This window comes from Schistocerca gregaria, chromosome 1 (assembly GCF_023897955.1).
Source record: "Schistocerca gregaria isolate iqSchGreg1 chromosome 1, iqSchGreg1.2, whole genome shotgun sequence".
NCBI lineage: Eukaryota > Metazoa > Arthropoda > Insecta > Orthoptera > Acrididae > Schistocerca > Schistocerca gregaria.
In genome coordinates this window covers 204,810,094-204,827,413 of record NC_064920.1, presented here as the reverse complement: position 1 = coordinate 204,827,413, position 17,320 = coordinate 204,810,094, and the positions used below count along the sequence as shown (strand labels likewise).

At 37.7% G+C, this 17,320-nt stretch overlaps 1 protein-coding gene across 4 annotated transcripts in view; it reads left to right on the top strand.

The window, feature by feature from the left end:
* Positions 1–17,320, top strand: part of LOC126336924 (HEAT repeat-containing protein 6) — a 65,041-nt gene that overhangs the window by 29,697 nt on the left and 18,024 nt on the right. For all 4 annotated transcript variants that reach the window (XM_050001081.1, XM_050001092.1, XM_050001101.1 and 1 more), the window contains 4 exons: positions 6,366–6,595; positions 8,238–8,825; positions 8,910–9,073; positions 9,322–9,444. In XM_050001081.1, coding sequence (XP_049857038.1) covers positions 6,366–6,595; positions 8,238–8,825; positions 8,910–9,073; positions 9,322–9,444 — 1,105 coding nt within the window. The remainder of the gene's footprint in view (positions 1–6,365; positions 6,596–8,237; positions 8,826–8,909; positions 9,074–9,321; positions 9,445–17,320) is intronic.

The following is a 17,320-nucleotide window of genomic DNA, read 5'->3' as shown; positions in this document are numbered from 1 at the left end:
GAAGTGCCAAATGGCTAAGCAGGGATGGCTAGAGGACAAATGTAAGGATGTAGAGGCTTATCTCACTAGGGGTAAGATAGATACTGCCTACAGGAAAATTAAAGAGACGTCTGGAGAAAAGAGGACCACTTGTATGAATATTAAGAGCTCAGATGGAAACCCAGTTCTAACCAAAGAAGGGAAAGTAGAAAGGTGGAAGGAGTATATAGAGGGTCTATACAAGGGCGATGTACTTGAGGACAATATTGTGGAATTGGAAGAGGATGTAGATGAAGATGAAATTGGAGATACGATACTGCGTGAAGAGTTTGACAGAGCACTGAAAGACCTGAGTCGAAACAAGTCCCCGGAGTAGACAACATTCCATTGGAACTACTGACGGCTTTGGGAGAACCAGTCCTGACAAAACCACCATCTGGTGAGCAAGATGTATGAGACAGGCAACATACCCTCAGACTTCAAGAAGAATATAATAATTCCAATCCCAAAGAAAGCAGGTATTGACAGATGTGAGAATTACCGAACTATCAGTTTAATAAGTCACAACTGCAAAATAATAATGCGAATTCTTTACAGACGAATGGAAAAACTAGTAGAAGCCGACCTCAGGAAAGATCAGTTTGGATTCCGTAGAAATGTTGGAACACGTGAGGCAATACTGACCCTACGACTTATCTTAGAAGCTAGATTAAGGAAGGGCAAACCTACGTTTCTAGCATTTGTAGACTTAGAGAAGGCTTTTGACAATGTTGACTGGAATACTCTCTTTCAAATTCTGAAGGTGGCAGGGGTAAAATACAGGGAGCGAAAGGCTATTTACAATTTGTACAGAAACCGGATGGCAGTTATAAGAGTCGAGGGGCACAAAAGGGAAGCAGTGGTTGGGAAGTGAGACAGGGCTGTAGTCTATCCCCGATGTTATTCAGTCTGTATATTGAGCAAGCAGTGAAGGAAACAAAAGAAAAATTCGGAGTAGGTATTAAAATCCATGGAGAAGAAATAAAAACTTTGAGGTTCGCCGATGACAACCTAATTCTGTCAGAGACAGCAAAGGACTTGGATAGTGTCTTGAAAGGAGGATATAAGATGACCATCAACAAAAGCAAAACGAGGATAATGGAATGTAGTCGAATTAAGCCAGGTGATGCTGAGGGAATTAGATTAGGAAATGAGACTCTTAAAGTAGTAAAGGAGTTTGCTATTTGGGGAGCAAAATAACTGATGATGGTCGAAGTAGAGAGGATATAAAATGTATACTGGCAATGGCAAGGAAAGCGTTTCTGAAGAAGAGAAATTTGTTAACATCGAGTATAGATTTAAGTGTCGGGAAGTCATTTCTGAAAGTATTGGTATGGAGTGTAGCCATGTATGGAAGTGAATCGTGGACGATAAATAGTTTGGACAAGAAGAGAATAGAAGCTTTCAAAATGTGGTGCTACAGAAGAATGCTGAAGATTAGATGAGTAGATCACATAACAAATGAGGAAGTATTGAATCGGATTGGGGAGAAGAGAAGTTTGTGGCACAACTTGACCAAAAGAAGGGATCGGTTGGTAGGACATGTTCTGAGGCATCAAGGTATCACCAATTTAGTATTGGAGGGCAGCATGGAGGGTAAAAACCGTAGAGGGAGACCAAGAGCTGACTACACTAAGCAGATTCAGAAGGATGTAGGTGGCAGTAGGTACTGGCAGATGAAGAAGCTTGCACAGGATAGAGTAGCATGGAGAGCTGCATCAAACCAATCTCAGGACTGAAGACCACAACAACAACATTGGATAGTAAAGTTTTCCTGTGCAACTATAGAAAAAATACTGTGTGAATACGCTGGTAATTTCAAGTTGTATCTGAAAAGTGCTATGCTGTGAAATAAGCAGGTCTTAAATTTTATAACATCATATCAAACGTCTTATACTTTTTAATGTTATTCTATATATTTTACAGGAAACAATGACTTAAAATAAACAATACTGTGCAATAGAAATACAGATAGTATGAAGAGCTTTTCACTTTTTGAAAGTGCTGTCTTGCAGCTGTATTATTTGGTAACCAGATTAAGTGCACTAAAAAAAGTAAAGTATATTCCTTAAATTGATCTTTGGTAAAGTTGTGAGACAGCCATTTATAAATGCACACACACATCAGTTAACGTGGTAACTTATATATGATAATTGTACAGTGTTTTAGTGTGTATAAAAGTGGTAAGCTTGTGCAGACATCACCTTTATCTCCTGTGTTCATAATGACATTTTCTGATGAAAATATTTTCTGTCCCAAGCATGGTTGAGATCTCAATCCACAGCTCATAGTTGTATATTTTTCTATTCTTTTATAACACTGATTGAAAAATAAATTGAGCTTATTGACTATGTACAAAATACACAAATACTTCTATGTATATTTCTTTTGGTCTTCCCTCCACATTGCAAAGCTGAGTGATGTGGAAATAATAATTCAGTATTCTACAAATAGCATAACCATCTAAAGTTAAACCAAGTCAACTTGAAACCATTAACAGGATAATAAACAAAGAAATTATGAAGTGACGTGTTATGGTTTCCTTTCAGTTTATATTGATTTTTAGCAAGGAGACAATAACAAACATTGTATCCTGAACCTAAGGATAGAAAGTAACTCTATAGATTGACATATGTACATATCATTTGTATAATAGTCATTTTAACTTTTGATAATGTTACAATGCAATGCACCATAAGAGCAGTGTCAGATATAGATAATAGTTGAATCTCCTCAAATATTCCTGTAAACAAATTGCACTTACATTTGACTAAAAAAATCTATTTTTGAATATATGTTCTAATTATATAGATAAAAAATGTACTCAGCAACTGGTGGCAGGAGAAAATATGTGTAAAGGTTAAGTAAATGTGCAAGCCTTAGGAGCCAGTGGCTTCTTCTTCTGGAAGAAGAAATGAAGGGGAAGGAAGAGGAATGAGAAGGAAAAGGAATGAAAGAAAAGGACTTGAGAGTTTAGGAAATGAGGAGAGTTTTGAAAAGAGACTTACGGGTGGAATGAAAAGGAAAGAGTGATTGTCGGGGATAGCACTGGACAAGATTTGAGAGCTTAAAGTTGGAAGATGTGGAAATAAACAACACAGAGATTACTGGCATAACACGCGTGGAATTAGCCGAGCAGTCTAAGGCGCTGCAGTCATGGACTGTGCGGCTGGTCCTGGCGGAGGTTCGAGTCCTCCATCGGGCATGGGTATGCGTATTTGTCTTTAGGATAATTTAGGTTTAGTAGTGTGTAAGCTTAGGGACTGATGGCCTTAGCAGTTACGTTCCATAAGACTTCACATACATTTGAACGTTTTTAAACTGGTATAACATTCTGCAACAGTTAATAAGAGCGGAAAGCTAAGTATATTTTATGTGGTAGAGATAGAGGGTGGGAAAAAATAGACAGGTAATAAAATGAAAGATACAGAAAACTAAAAGGGAATGCAAAAAAGGAATAGTTACACTCATAAGAAATGCTGAGTATGGAGAAACATAAACTAAGGCCAGGTGGATAGTGAGAACCAAGGTCATGTTGTTACGCCAGTTCCCATCTGTGGAGTTCTGAGGAATGGGTGCCAGTAGGAAGAATTGGTGGTAGTCACACCAATGTAGAAGACCAAACAGTATTTCTGTAACAGCTAGTATACAGAAATTGATTTCACAGATGTCTCTCCCTTTGATAATATACATTTTGCCACTTACAGGGCTTGTATAGCTGGTGATAGGAGGGCTGTATAGAGCAAGATTTACATTGGGACAGTTGCAGGGGTAGGAGCTCTAGGGTAGGGAAATGGGTGCAGAAGGATCATAGGGTCTGATCAGGATATTTGGAGATATACCAAGAATTTCTAACAATCTACCGTTGCTTCACAACTCTTTTTCAGGACCCCACAACATAACCCTACTCCGTCCTCTGCAGAACTCCAGGCTCTTTGATCCCTAAAAACTGATGACTGCATCTTTGTCCTCCCAGTGGACAAAGATCTACCACTGTTGTACCTGATTGAAGGGAGTATGTAAATGAGGGTCTATGTCAGCTGCCTGCATACAGCATCTGCCATCAAGAACCCATCCCTGTGATACAAACTGACCTACAGTCCCTCCTCAGAACTTTGCGAATAACACTTCAGTCCATAGAACTACTTAGCCCACCCGAACCACATACTCACACCTTTTACCTTCTTCCTAAGATCCACAACCCAGTCCCCATTACCATCCCATAGTTTATGGTTTCGAAGCACCCCTGAATGTATATCAGCTTTTGTTGATTAACATATGCAAGCAGTAGTACAAAGACTTCTCTCTTATATTAAAGACACCAGCCATTTTCTAGATAGTCTGAAATCTGTGCCCGTCCCACTCCCACCTGACACCTCGCTTGTCACCATTGATGCTACTTCCATCTGTACCAACATCCCCCATATACATGGTTTGTCGGCTGTTGAACTTTTCCTCAGTCAATGGCCACCTCGTTCCAGACCTATGACATCCTTTCTGCTTACCTTAATCAACTTTATACTTACCAACAGCTACTTTACCTTTGAGGGTTAGACACATAGATCAGGGACATGGTCATGGGAACCAGGATGACTCCTTCCAATACTGAACTTTCCATAGGTCAGTTGGAGGAGGCTTTCTTGGGATCCAAAAGTCTTCCATTTCTGATTTGGTTTAAATACATTGGTGACATCTTTCAAACAATGGAAAATCCAGGCTGGAATGCAACAATGTTATGAAGAGGAAAGTTACTACTCACCATATAGTGGATATGCTGAGTCGTAGATAGGCACAACAAAAGGCTGTTACAAATTTGCCATATGGACTCAGGGTGAGGATGACCGTTAAAATTTTTAGGATCTCTAAATATATTTTCCCAATTAAATTTCACATTGTCCTATTCCTGATTCCCCCCCCCTTTTGTGTGTGTGTGTGTGTGTGTGTGTGTGTGTGTGTGTGTGTGTGTGTGCATTTTTCCTTGGCATTGGCCTCATCCTCACTTAGAATCAGTTGCACACTTCTGTTCACATTAAACTTACTAACAAACAACAGTACTTGCATTTTGACAGTTGCCATCATTTCTATGTCAAATGTTCCCTCCCATATAGCCTTGGAATATGAGGCAAACATATTTTTTCAGGTGGAGTCTTACAGCAATACACCACCATTCTCAACTCAGCCTTCCTGGACATAATTGCCCCACAATTGTAGTTCTAAAGCAGATTTCCTGGACCATCACATCCAATCCTGGTACTGCTGATCCCTCCAGAAGACTGCATGTCACTCAGTATTATCCTGCTCTGGAATGTGTTAATCAACAACTTTGACAAGGCTGTAAGTTCCTAAAATCATTCCCTGAAATGAGGTCCATTATGCCTGACATTTTGCCCACCACACCTATAACAGCTTTTTGGTGCCTCACAATTTTCCCATACACTGATCAGATTCTGTGCTGCTTCTGCACTCTATGGATCCTCCCCTTGTGACCAACCCCACTGTAAGACTTGCTCTATGCACCCTCCACACCAGCCCTGTTAGTGGTAAAACACATACTATGAAAGGGAGAGCCACCTGTGAAATGACTTGTCCTGTACCAGCTAGTATGTAAACAGAGTTATGTAAATGCTGTTTAGCCTTCTGCATTGGTATGACTACCACCAAGTTACCAGTTAGGATGAATGGACATGAACAGAGAGTGTATACTGCAAAAACACAATATCCTGATGTTCCCCTTGTATCAGTTTCTCAGTACTCTACGTGTAGGAGAACAGGTGTTATGTCATTGGTTCTCACCGCCTGCCTGACCTTAACTGTGTTATTTTCTGAGGTCTCAGCATTGCTTCACAGTAACTTTTTTTCACTCCATTTTCTGTATCTTTCACTTTCTGATGTATCTGTCCCCCCCCCCCCCTCTCCCCTCCCCCACTCCCCCCTCCACATTCAGTGACTCATCTTTCCACTCATATTAATTCATGTATGATGTATGATCAGTAAGCTTTCAGGTTTTCAAATCTTGTCCGGTGCAGCCCTCAACAGTTAGTCTTTCCTTCTTATCCCCTCTGTTAAGTCTCCCCCGTCTCAGGGTTCTTGTTGATTTTTGTGAACTCTTCCCAATTCTTAAAACGTGCTGGCACTTTTCCTTCTTCAGTCTTCCTTCCCCTCCAGCCCCTCTGCCAGAAGGTGGAGCCACTGACTCCTAAAGCTTGCACATTTACTTAAGCTTTATGTGTGTATTCTCCTCCCACCACTTGGCGAATAGATGTGTTATCAATCCAATTACATTGCACTACTATTTTAGTTACATATGAGTAAGAAAGACATCATCAATTGTATGTTTGTTCTTATAGTGGAAAACGCTGTGCAGCATTCACACCATACTCAGAAACTGTTGGAAATATTATTGAAGAAATTCATCGCTCCCTGTGTTTAGCTCTTTCTGCAGAAAATTTTGTTCCTGTAATAATCCAGCTTCTGAAGTGCGTAGCAAGATTGGTGCAAAATACTCCGTACCATAGATTGAGCCATGGGCTCATTATGAAAGTTGTTAGGAACACAAGAGCTTTTCTAAGGCACAAAGGTGAGTTCTTTGCAGTAGTCTTCATTCCTGTATCCATAGAATTGATGAACTCAAAAACTATTAGATTGTGGGCAAATGGGTTTAAATAAGTTTCGTTTGGTATTTGATGTACTCTGTCTGGCCCTAAATGGATTGTTTGAATTTGATTTTACTGATTACTGCATAACACCGGAAAACTTGGTTTTGGGTGTCTGTATATACTTTTACTCTCAGCTCCATGTTTCTTCATATTTGCTTCAATTCTGAAATACTACTGCTACTAGTCTCTCTTTTTTGTGGTTGAAGTTGTGTAACATTGTACTGTTTTTGTGACATTTCAGACAAGCTAATTTAACTGTTACTTTTCTTGTAATAAAATACAGCATGACAGTTATTGAACTAACTTCTGAACGGTTTGCATTAGGACATTCAAACTGCATGGTTGGCCATGAGGCATGACGGGAATTAGTAGTTTGGTTTAGCAATGAAGCCCACTGTCATTTGGATGTGTTCATCAATAAGCAAAATTGGCACATTTGGGGGACTGAGAATCCATATTTCATGATCAAGAAGCCTCTTAACCTTCAACGTGTGACTGTGTGATGTGCAATGTCCAGTCACTGAGTAATTAGTGTGATGTTCATTGATGGCTTGGTGACTATTGAACGGTACGTGATGGTTTTGGAAGATGATTTCATCCTCATTGTCCAAAGTGACCCAGATTTCGAGAAGATGTGGTTCATGCAAGATGAAGCTCGACCCCATCAAAGTGGGAGAGATTTGATGTCCTGGAGGAGAACTTCGGGGCCGCATTATAGCTCTGGGGGTACTCGGAGGCCACTGGCACGGCCCTCGAATGTCCGCCGTATTCTCCGGATCTGAATACATGGGATTCCTTTTTGTGGGACTATATTAAAGATATGGAGTACAACAATAATGCCAAAACCATTGCTGAACTGAAAACAGCCATTCAGACGGTCGTCGACAGCATCAATGTTCCGACTCTTCAGCGAGTCATGCAGAATTTCACTATTTGTAGACGTTTCTGGACTAAATATTGTTAAATACTTATTAATCCACTTTCAGTTTTTAATGAATCTGTTTATGGATCTAAAATAATAATAAAAAATGGTCTGCCTGTGTTTCTACCAAACATTAACTTCACAGTATTTGCTAGATTTTTCATTGAAATTCTCCATGGAAAAATCATACCTCCACATTAAAGCACTTTAAACTTGCCAAAAAGATGAAACCTATTAAACAATAAAGGCCATGGGTAGTCTCAGCAGTGTCAAAACACCTGGCTAATGACTGGCACTGTATGCCTGAAAGGGAGGTCCTTGGAGATTTCAGGTGTGTGTAAATCACAGTGTGATACTGAAATGTGTGGGCTATGACAGCTTAAAAGTATGTTCTTCCAGATTTGCATGCAAGACAATGCATAACCTTCTTGCCATATTGTCTGCTAAATAAACAACACATAAACATGTCACAAGTCAGTCTTATGATGTAAAAACATCAAACTGACAGTAATGGCATAATAATTGAAACATTTAGTGCTGTCTAAAATAAAAGTGACTGAGACAGTAAATTTATGATCTTTTTTGTATTATTTTCACTGTTTTTTAAATTAATTTCATTTCTCTCTTTTGTGCATTTCTAGATTGGAATATACAAGTCGCAAGTCTTAATGTCCTCCGCTCAATTATATGTGTTGAACCTTCGGTACCAGAAATTATGGAGATCCTGAAAAGACCTTTAAAGATAAAATGGCATAAAAACTTTTCTGTACCTGTTTATGCAAGTTCAGGAGTTGATAATGCTGAAGACAGAAAAGAAGACATTTCTGGAAGTGAAACCGACAATTTCTGTGATGGGGATAGTGAGCTGGATGAGGAAACTGAACAAGTGACTACAGAGGCGAAAACTAAGAATGAAATGTCATGGCTGCTTGAAATTAGTTTAGAAAATTTAGGCATTGAGTTGAGGAAATACTTGTCATTGGATCAAAACAAAAAAATGGAGCAGCAGTCTGTTACGTGCCTCTGTCCAGTACCAGTCCGAGTAGAATCATATCAGGTTGTCTCGGCACTCTGTAGATCACATTTTCCATCACTTGTGTCTCCTTATTTGCAGTTTGTAGTTGACGCAATTGAGATTGGTTTTACTGATAGTGATACTACAATATTGTTACATGCTGGAAGATTAATAGAAGCTGTTGCAAGTATGCTGCTGCAGGATATTAAGCAAGGTATGTTACTCTTTATTCATTCTTTGTATTCTGCCTAATATGTTTCATTTCTGAAAATGAATATATTTTTAATTTATGTTTAAGGAGATGAATCTGCAATTTCTACTGCTTCAGCTATGTTGTTCTGGAAGACAATGCTGTGTGGACCAATTACCTGTCTCGTTCAAAATATGAATGAACCAGCTTTGCGTACTGCAGGTTGTGATTGCTTAGCCAACATGACATCAGACGTATTTGATGAGTTGCCGGTATTGTATAATTAAGAAATGTCTTAATAATTGAGTAACGTTATACTTGACTAGACTTGAAAATATCTCTGGAATTATAGTTTCATTTGACTGTACTTTTTGTTATTATTTAATGAGGACATCCAACAAAAAACTGCCATAGCATATTTTTTTAGACTGGAATATCTGATCATGTTTTACTTACTAGTAATGTTGTGATTGTTGTTTTATTTTATTTATTTATTTATTTATTTATATATTTTTTTTAGAGGGAAAAGCAAATTCTCATCATTACACTGTTGTTCGGCTGCAGTTCTGATGATGATACCAATGTAAGAGCAGCTGCGGTTAGGGCACTTGCTGTTTACATTTTGTTTACAGGACTAAGACAGGCAAGTTATATACCAAACTTTATCTAGGTAGTTAGTATCAATTTATGCCTGGGTCAGAACAACAAAGTGATAAACATCTAGGTTCTTACAACACTGCTTATATAGCAAGAACTGGAGAAGGCACTTGGTTGTGCCTTCTGTTCCATTCATCTTTATCAAATATCTCTTCTGCAGCTACTAGCGAGTTGCAGATGACACTTGTGGCCAGTAAACTAACAGTTTTGATCTGTTTAATTGAGTTCTTTGTTTCTTTGTGCAGTGAGTTTGTTTTGCACTACAGAATGTGTGAAGCTTTCAGTGAAAATCAGAATCTTTTTCAGAAAAACTAATTTTCTGTGATTTTTTTTCTATTTAGTAAATTTTGTAATTTGTAATATAGGTTTAATAAAAATAGAGCATTATTGAACAATATATTTTAGATGGCCTACATAAATGAAAAATACTGCTTACGACAAATGAGATACGTAATTGTAGTAAATAAATTACAATCTAAAAAAACTGAAAGTAAAACAAAATCTATATCCTATTGTTTATGGTAGCTATTATATCTGAGAGTGATGTAGAATAAAGACCAGATTTTATTTCCTCCTCATAAATTACTAATCTGAAATAAAAGAAAAAAGGCTGCAATTAAATGTGGAGAACGTGTTCCTTTTAAAAAATGGAGTTTTATGTAATTTTCATTTCCATTGCCTTTAGGCAAACAAAATCATTGAAGTCAAATTTAGCAGCTGACAAGGTAACTTCACCTATTCTCGACCTTCAGTAGTTTTTTGTCTTTAATAGCTGAAACTGCATTGATAAGACGGTGCAGGCACTTGACCTATTCAGTGTTTAGATAAGCGTCTCATATGATTGATACCTTAAAAGACATTTCAGAATATCGAAATGGCAAGTTGTGTCAGTTCTCTTTTCAGCTCTTTCTACTAAAATTTGAAACACACTGTTTTGTTAACTAGCTCAGCTGTATGGGTATTCTATATTTGACAGCAAAATCTGGTATTTATTTTTCCAAATAAGATAGAGAGCTCTCATTTAAGGCGTTCTCAGTTGTAAATTGAAGTGAGATGAAATGGATTGTTACATGTGAGATCTGTTTTCTAGTGCACTTATTATTGTATCAGATACTTGGAAGCACTCTAACTTAAACAGTGTCACTCTAGTCTTCAGATGACAGAAATCGGAAGCTTTGCCAGATGGCATGTTCGTGTCAGCACCCTCCTGCCATTATCCTACTCCTCCATAGCAAAGTAGCAGCAAAACCTCTGTTGCTGAACATGAGTGAGTTGTGTAGGTGGCAGCTGTATGAACCAAGTGCACTTTTGCCACACAATCTGTTTGTCGCCTGTTCGGTAGTAATCATTTCTTTATGCAGCTGTTTGGGTGCAGTGACAACAGTGTGTATTTACAGACTTGGGCTGAGGGAAAGGTTTATTCTCAAAGGCATCTTGTTTTCTCTCCTGTCAGTTTTTGTGCCCCCCTCTGTGCCCGCAACCTCAGTGGGCACCTATCTTGCCATTGCCTCGGTATGGCCCTGTTGTAAAGTGAGGTAGAATTATTCAGTGGCTGCAAGACGTGTTTGGTAACAATTGTCAGAGTCTTCCTTTTCAGGTACAAAAACATTAATGGACACAAAATTATAATGGAGAAAAGTGACATTGTTGTGTGGTGTTGTCAGTTTTTAGGAAACATTGTTAAAGTGCCTTTTGGAGTAATTTTGTGGCTTGATGAAACATAGATAATCATCAGAAAAGATTAACCTGATGAAACTACATCCAGAAATACGGGATTTGCCATGGAAAAGGGAACAAGAGTTATTGCCTTAAATGCTGGAAGTTTATCTGGTTTTTTACTGACCTATCTGCAGCATATAAATTGAGGAAAACAAACAGCTAACATGAAGAGATGGATCATGATATTTTTCTTAATTCCTTCAAGGGGCAGCTACTGGAAAACTTACATTGGTTGTCTGTTACTGTGATGGATAATGCCCCACTCCATTCAGTTATTTAAAAAGTTCCAGTGATGACGATGAAAAGAGAACAGTATGTTGTTGACAAGATGGCTAAAGAACACGGTCACAGGGTTATTAGGCCGCCTCCTTATCACTGCCACTTCAATGCCATCAAATGGTTTTGGGTGCAGATCAAACATTATATAACAACAAATAACAAAAGCTTCACTGTGACAAAAATTCAGAAACTGTTAGAGGAAGAAGTGGCACAAATAATGCTGAAGAAGTGGAGTAATGGTGTACACTACACAGAAACTGATACTAAAGAAATCAGGAAAAGCGAAGTGAGTGTGTCTTTTCCACAGATCCAAGCCTAGTAATGACAGTATTGAAGAAGCAAGTGACTCTGAATTGGTATTTGCACTTTTCTGTAATTAATCTTCCGTAAACGTTTGTTGCCACTGTGTTAATATTTTGAGTGAATAATGTCTGCTATGTTACCATAATAACTTTCATATCATTGTTAAAGAATTCCACTCTTTACATGTACTACATGGACACTACAGTAATTAATAAGTACTTAAGCACTTTTTATTTTTAATTGTGTTCTTGTATTTACACGAAGGATTCAGATCCATTGTACTGTCCTTTGTATTGAATAGGCCAACAAAATGTGATTCACACTAATTATTGTGTAAGAGTGTGCATGTTCTGTGGCTTTTGTTGAGCTATACAAATACAAATGAAGGAAGATAGTACCATTTTATACAAAGAAGTGTGTTTATCAAGCATGAGATATTACTGTCCAGCAAAGTGAACTCAGTATTGGATATTGACAGGGAGGGAAAATAGAATGGAAATGCACAGCTGTTGCAATCATACTGTGTGCACATGCACCATTGAACAGGCATCGCCCACTTCCTCACTCAACAGTGCTTCGCTATCTTATCACACTGTTATTCTGACCCAGGTATAAAATTATAATTTATTGATTGAAACATATTTATCGGCTGTATGTTATGTTGTAAAAATTAAATTTAGCTAACAACCATGATAGATTCTTGCACCCCTCCCCCCGACCCCCCCACCCCACCTTTCCCTGTTGCCCCCATCCATATGTTCTCCCCACTTAAAAAGGTCAAGAACAGCAAATATTGTTAACTTACATATTTCCATTTTGATGGCACAAACAATGATAAAAAAAAAAAGCAAAGTACCTTAGTCTGGGTACATCCCTGTCGAAAACTATGATCCACAATAGTTGTAGACAGCAGAAAGTTGTATACAGAAATTGATCAAAGGTATGTTCCCTCAACTTTGCTGTACATGTCAGCAAATTTTTCTTTATTTTTTCCAACAATGTTGGCATAATGTTGGGCAAGATAAGGAGGTTATATAACTCTTTTGTAAAGATTGTCTTCCCTTTTAAGGGATGTCAGAGATGTATTTTATTACATTACCTCAAAGGAAACATAAGACCAGTTGTTTCTATCTTCATTTAAAGTTAAGTCTAGTGAAGATGATTGTAGAGTCATAATAAAATGAACTTAACCTACCTTTCTTAGTTAAATATAAAAACTCGAGAAAACTTTCCTCTTTTATTTATTTCTTTTGCTGTGTACCCAGACATGTTATACAACTGATTCTGTGACTTCATAGTTTATTTGTTTTGCTTTCTTTTTGATTTATTTATTATACATGGCTTAAATCTCATTTACTTGATTCTCAGATCTACTTTCAAAGCTGATCTATTAAATTGTTATGCTCACTGTTGAATTTTGTGTGCAGCGGATCTAAACAGTATTTTTCTCGGGCTGTAGAGGATAGTTTTTGAGATGGATGATCTCCTTACTTGAATCCTCCTTCAGTTATGAATTTCTTCACTTTCCTTATGAGGCCTCATGGAAACTGTAGCATTGACATATATATTTTTGATTGTACTAATGTAGGTTGAACCAAGACCTCATTTCTTGACCACTGTTTGTGCACCACTAAGTCAAAGGCATTTTCAAAATTTGTGAAATCCATACAGTCTGGCATACTCTGTTCTGTAATTTCTTTCAGCACTCACAAATTGCCATTGTGCTGCATCCATTCTAGTCAGCTTGTCCCTTTACTTGATGAGAATAGTGTGGTTTTTTTTTTCCTGTGCAGCTGATGATAATTTTTGTGAACATATTGTGCATTACAAGAGAGGAGGCAATTTGATCTTTATGTCGCCTTTCTTGTGAAGTGTAACAGTCACAGCATTGTTTGAGTTTCAAGAGAATTGTTTCTGCTACAGATATTCTCTTAACAATTTGGTAAGTTCCTTTTGTATTTAAAACTGTTACTACTGCAACAGGATCATTTCCACCCCAATTCCTTTATTTTATATCTCAAATGTCTTTATACACTTGTCATTACGTTCATTATCAAATATCTGTGTTTTTGATCCAGCCTTTGAAGTATACAAACATTTAAAGAAGTCTTAGAATGACTATACATCCTCTTTCGTAGATCACTGTGTCATCTGCCATCAAACTGATCAAGTTTGGCATCTACCCAAAACAAGTTTCTGTTTTGCTTTTTTCATATCCATATTATTTTCAGTTGTGAAATGTTGTCTGACGCTTAGTAGTTTCGTGTCATGATATTTCAGTGACACTAAGTATTAAGCATTTGTTACCTCTGCAGGCTGAATTTATATTTGTTATGGCTCCAAGTGTCTAGATTGCCAGCATAAATGATGCTTGCACACCCTGCTCCTCTCTCCTCCTGCTCCCCATGACAACCAACTAGCAGGTTGATGCAAATTTCCTCTATTTCCTAATTGTGTTATGGCAGTCTTGCTAATAGCATTGGTTTGATGAACCCATCTCTGATAGGGTCGAAGAAAATATGAACAAATAGTATTTTAATTTGTTACTAAGTACATTTCTTCGATCACGAAGAAGAGCTATGATTGAAAAGGAATGGCAGTTTTGTTTTTCTTAAGGTATCTTTATTTATTCATCAAGATCAGCGTTGTCTCCTTCAAAGTAACCCCCCTCAGAAACAATACGCTAGTGCCAGCACTTTTTTTTCCAATCTTGTAAGCATGTCTGGAACTCACTATTTGTTATGGTTTTTGTGGTTCTCGTCAGCCTTGGGGATGGGAAGAAGTCGCTATGTACCATGTTTAGTGAATATATTTGCTGAGGCAACATAATGGGTTTGTTTTTTGTTAAAGAGTCGTGGTCTGCAGCTCGTGGTCGTGCGGTACTGTTCTCGCTTCCCACGCCCGGGTTCCCAGGTTCGATTCCCGGCGGGGTCAGTGATTTTCTCTGCCTCGTGATGACTGGGTGTTGTGTGATGTCCTTAGGTTAGTTAGGTTTAAGTAGTTCTAAGTTCTAGGGGACTGATGACCATAGATGTTAAGTCCCGTAATGCTCAGAGTCATTTGAACCTTTTGAAGAGTCCTGAGCAAGCATTGAGGTGTGGGAGGGAGCATTATCATGATTCAGTTTCTAAGAGTTGTTTTACCACAATTCTGGTCATTTTCTTCGGATTGCTTAATGCATTTGGTCCATAACATCCAGATAATATTCCTTGTTGACTGTATGACCATCGGGCAGGAACTCATGAGACACTATCTCATTGTAATCAGAGAAAACAGAGAGAAGAACATACACATGTGAATGAGCTTTCCGATTTTTTTTTGTTTTTAGGCTCTTGAGGCAGTTTCTATAGGGTCGACTGGCCATGTTTCATCACCAGTTATAACCTTCTTCAGGAGTTATTGACTGTTGTCAACTTCATTCATTTATTCCTGAATGGTGTCTATGCAATGTCATTTTTGATTGAAATTCAACAGTTTCAGGATAAACTTTGCTGCTACACATTTCATGCTCAAAACACCCAAAAAATTGCTTGACGAAAACCGAAGGATATTCCAACATCATCAGCAACCGCTCTGATATGGTTTGGTGTTCTTCCAGAACCATTTTCTTTACTTCTTCCACACCGACATCAGTAATTCATGTGCTAGGACATCCAGGGCAGTCATCATCTTTAGTATCTTCTCGACTCTCCTTGAAACATTTATACCACTTATAAATTCTTGTCTTATTCCATTTTTCAAACAAATTTAATAAAAAAATCTTTGATCCATATTTTTTGAAAGTAAACTTGCCAAGCACTCGAAACACAGATCATTTTCAGTTATCAATAATGAACTAACTATTCTAAGCAGCTCAAAATTCAAATATACATCAGGAACATGTGTACCAACAAGATTTAAAAAAAGTTTTGAGTATTGGAAGTATAAATTAAGAAATTACTGTCATTTTTTGATCATACCTTGTATGTTGTTCTGCAAGTTGAAATGTGAAACTCAACTGGGATTGGAGTCACAATTAAAATGATAAGCATTTGATTTTCAATAAGTCATTTCTCCTTTTTTGATTTTCAGAAACAAAAACTGTGTTACATGCATTAAAATTGGACTATTTGTTTTAATTTATTTCTGTGATTACTGGAGTTTTGCTTTTCAAAATTTTCAGTACTAAAATGCACAGCTGTAGTTATTTAACAATTTCTTATTTTTCCGTCATACATTGATTAAAATACTTTCTTTTCTTTCTTAATATCGAACTTTGTGTTTGTGCTCAAACATCTTATTTGAGCAGTTGCTAAGCTCTTTCCAAACTAAAAGTTTTATAAAAGTGTTGCTCATTCGTTTCTTCAACAGGACTGTTAATTTGCATCATCATTGAACTATGTAGGGATGTAGTATTCGGAGGTTCTCCTTGGCCCACTGGATGGCATTTGTAGATCCGTGCAGCATGTGCTGTTATGTAGGTGTTTCTGCTGTCAAATGCCCCCTTCTGTATGCTGGTCATAGGGTAGTTCAAACAAGTAATAAAAATAAAACAACAAATATTTGAACACATATAGGATATGATCTACTTATAAATAACAGTTTATTTATTCACTGTCAAAATGATTCTAAAATTAGTTGTACACACCTCAAATGTTTGTGAGAAAATTCCTGTATTAAATTTACCCTAATTCTGTACCCTAATAAAGGACTGTTTGAAAAGTTATTTAAAACCAATTTATTGGAATAATTTTGAAACTGAACCTATGCATTACTTCTCTTAATAAGCATCATTCAAATTTAAGTATTTATTGTATCTCTTAAAGAGCTGACAGATTCTCTTCCCATTAAATTCTACCATTTGACATTGCAGACAACTTGTGACAGCATCTTTGACTTCATTGTCAGAGTCAAGGTACATGGAGCCATGCCTTTTTTTCATGTGTGGGAAGAGCTGAAAATTACTTGTATCCATTTCTGGGCTGTAAGGCAGATGTTGAACTGATGCAACAATTCTTGTGTTTGGTGGCTGAAGTGTGGGGGTGCAGTGTCATGGAAAACATGAAACAGCAACAGTCAAGAGGCCGTTGCTTGTTCTGAATTGGTCTTCTCAATATTTTTACTGTGCCTCGGTAGGCTTCACTCTTGACTGTGTGTCAGTGTTCCTTAAAATCCACAAACAAGATTCATTTAGTGTCCCCAAAATGGTAGCAGTAACCTTTTTGTCCGACAGTTTTTCATACTTTCTTCGGTTTACTGGATTAAGTGGCATGACCAAACTCCCTTTTCGACACACACCTTATAGCTAGAGACAAGAAAAACTCATACACTCGCGAGTGTACACCTGTCCTTTTTTTCCCCTAAGGGAAGTCTTTCCGCTCCCGGGATTGGAATGACTCCTTACCCTCTCCCTTAAAACCCAAATCCTTTCATTTTTCCCTCTCCTTCCCTCTTTCCTGACGAAGCAACTGCCAGTTGCGAAAGCTCGTAATTCTGTGTGTGTGTTTGTGTGTTTTGTTCATGTGCCTGTCTGCCGGCGCTTTCCCGCTTGGTAAGTCTTGGAATCTTTGTTTTTAATATAT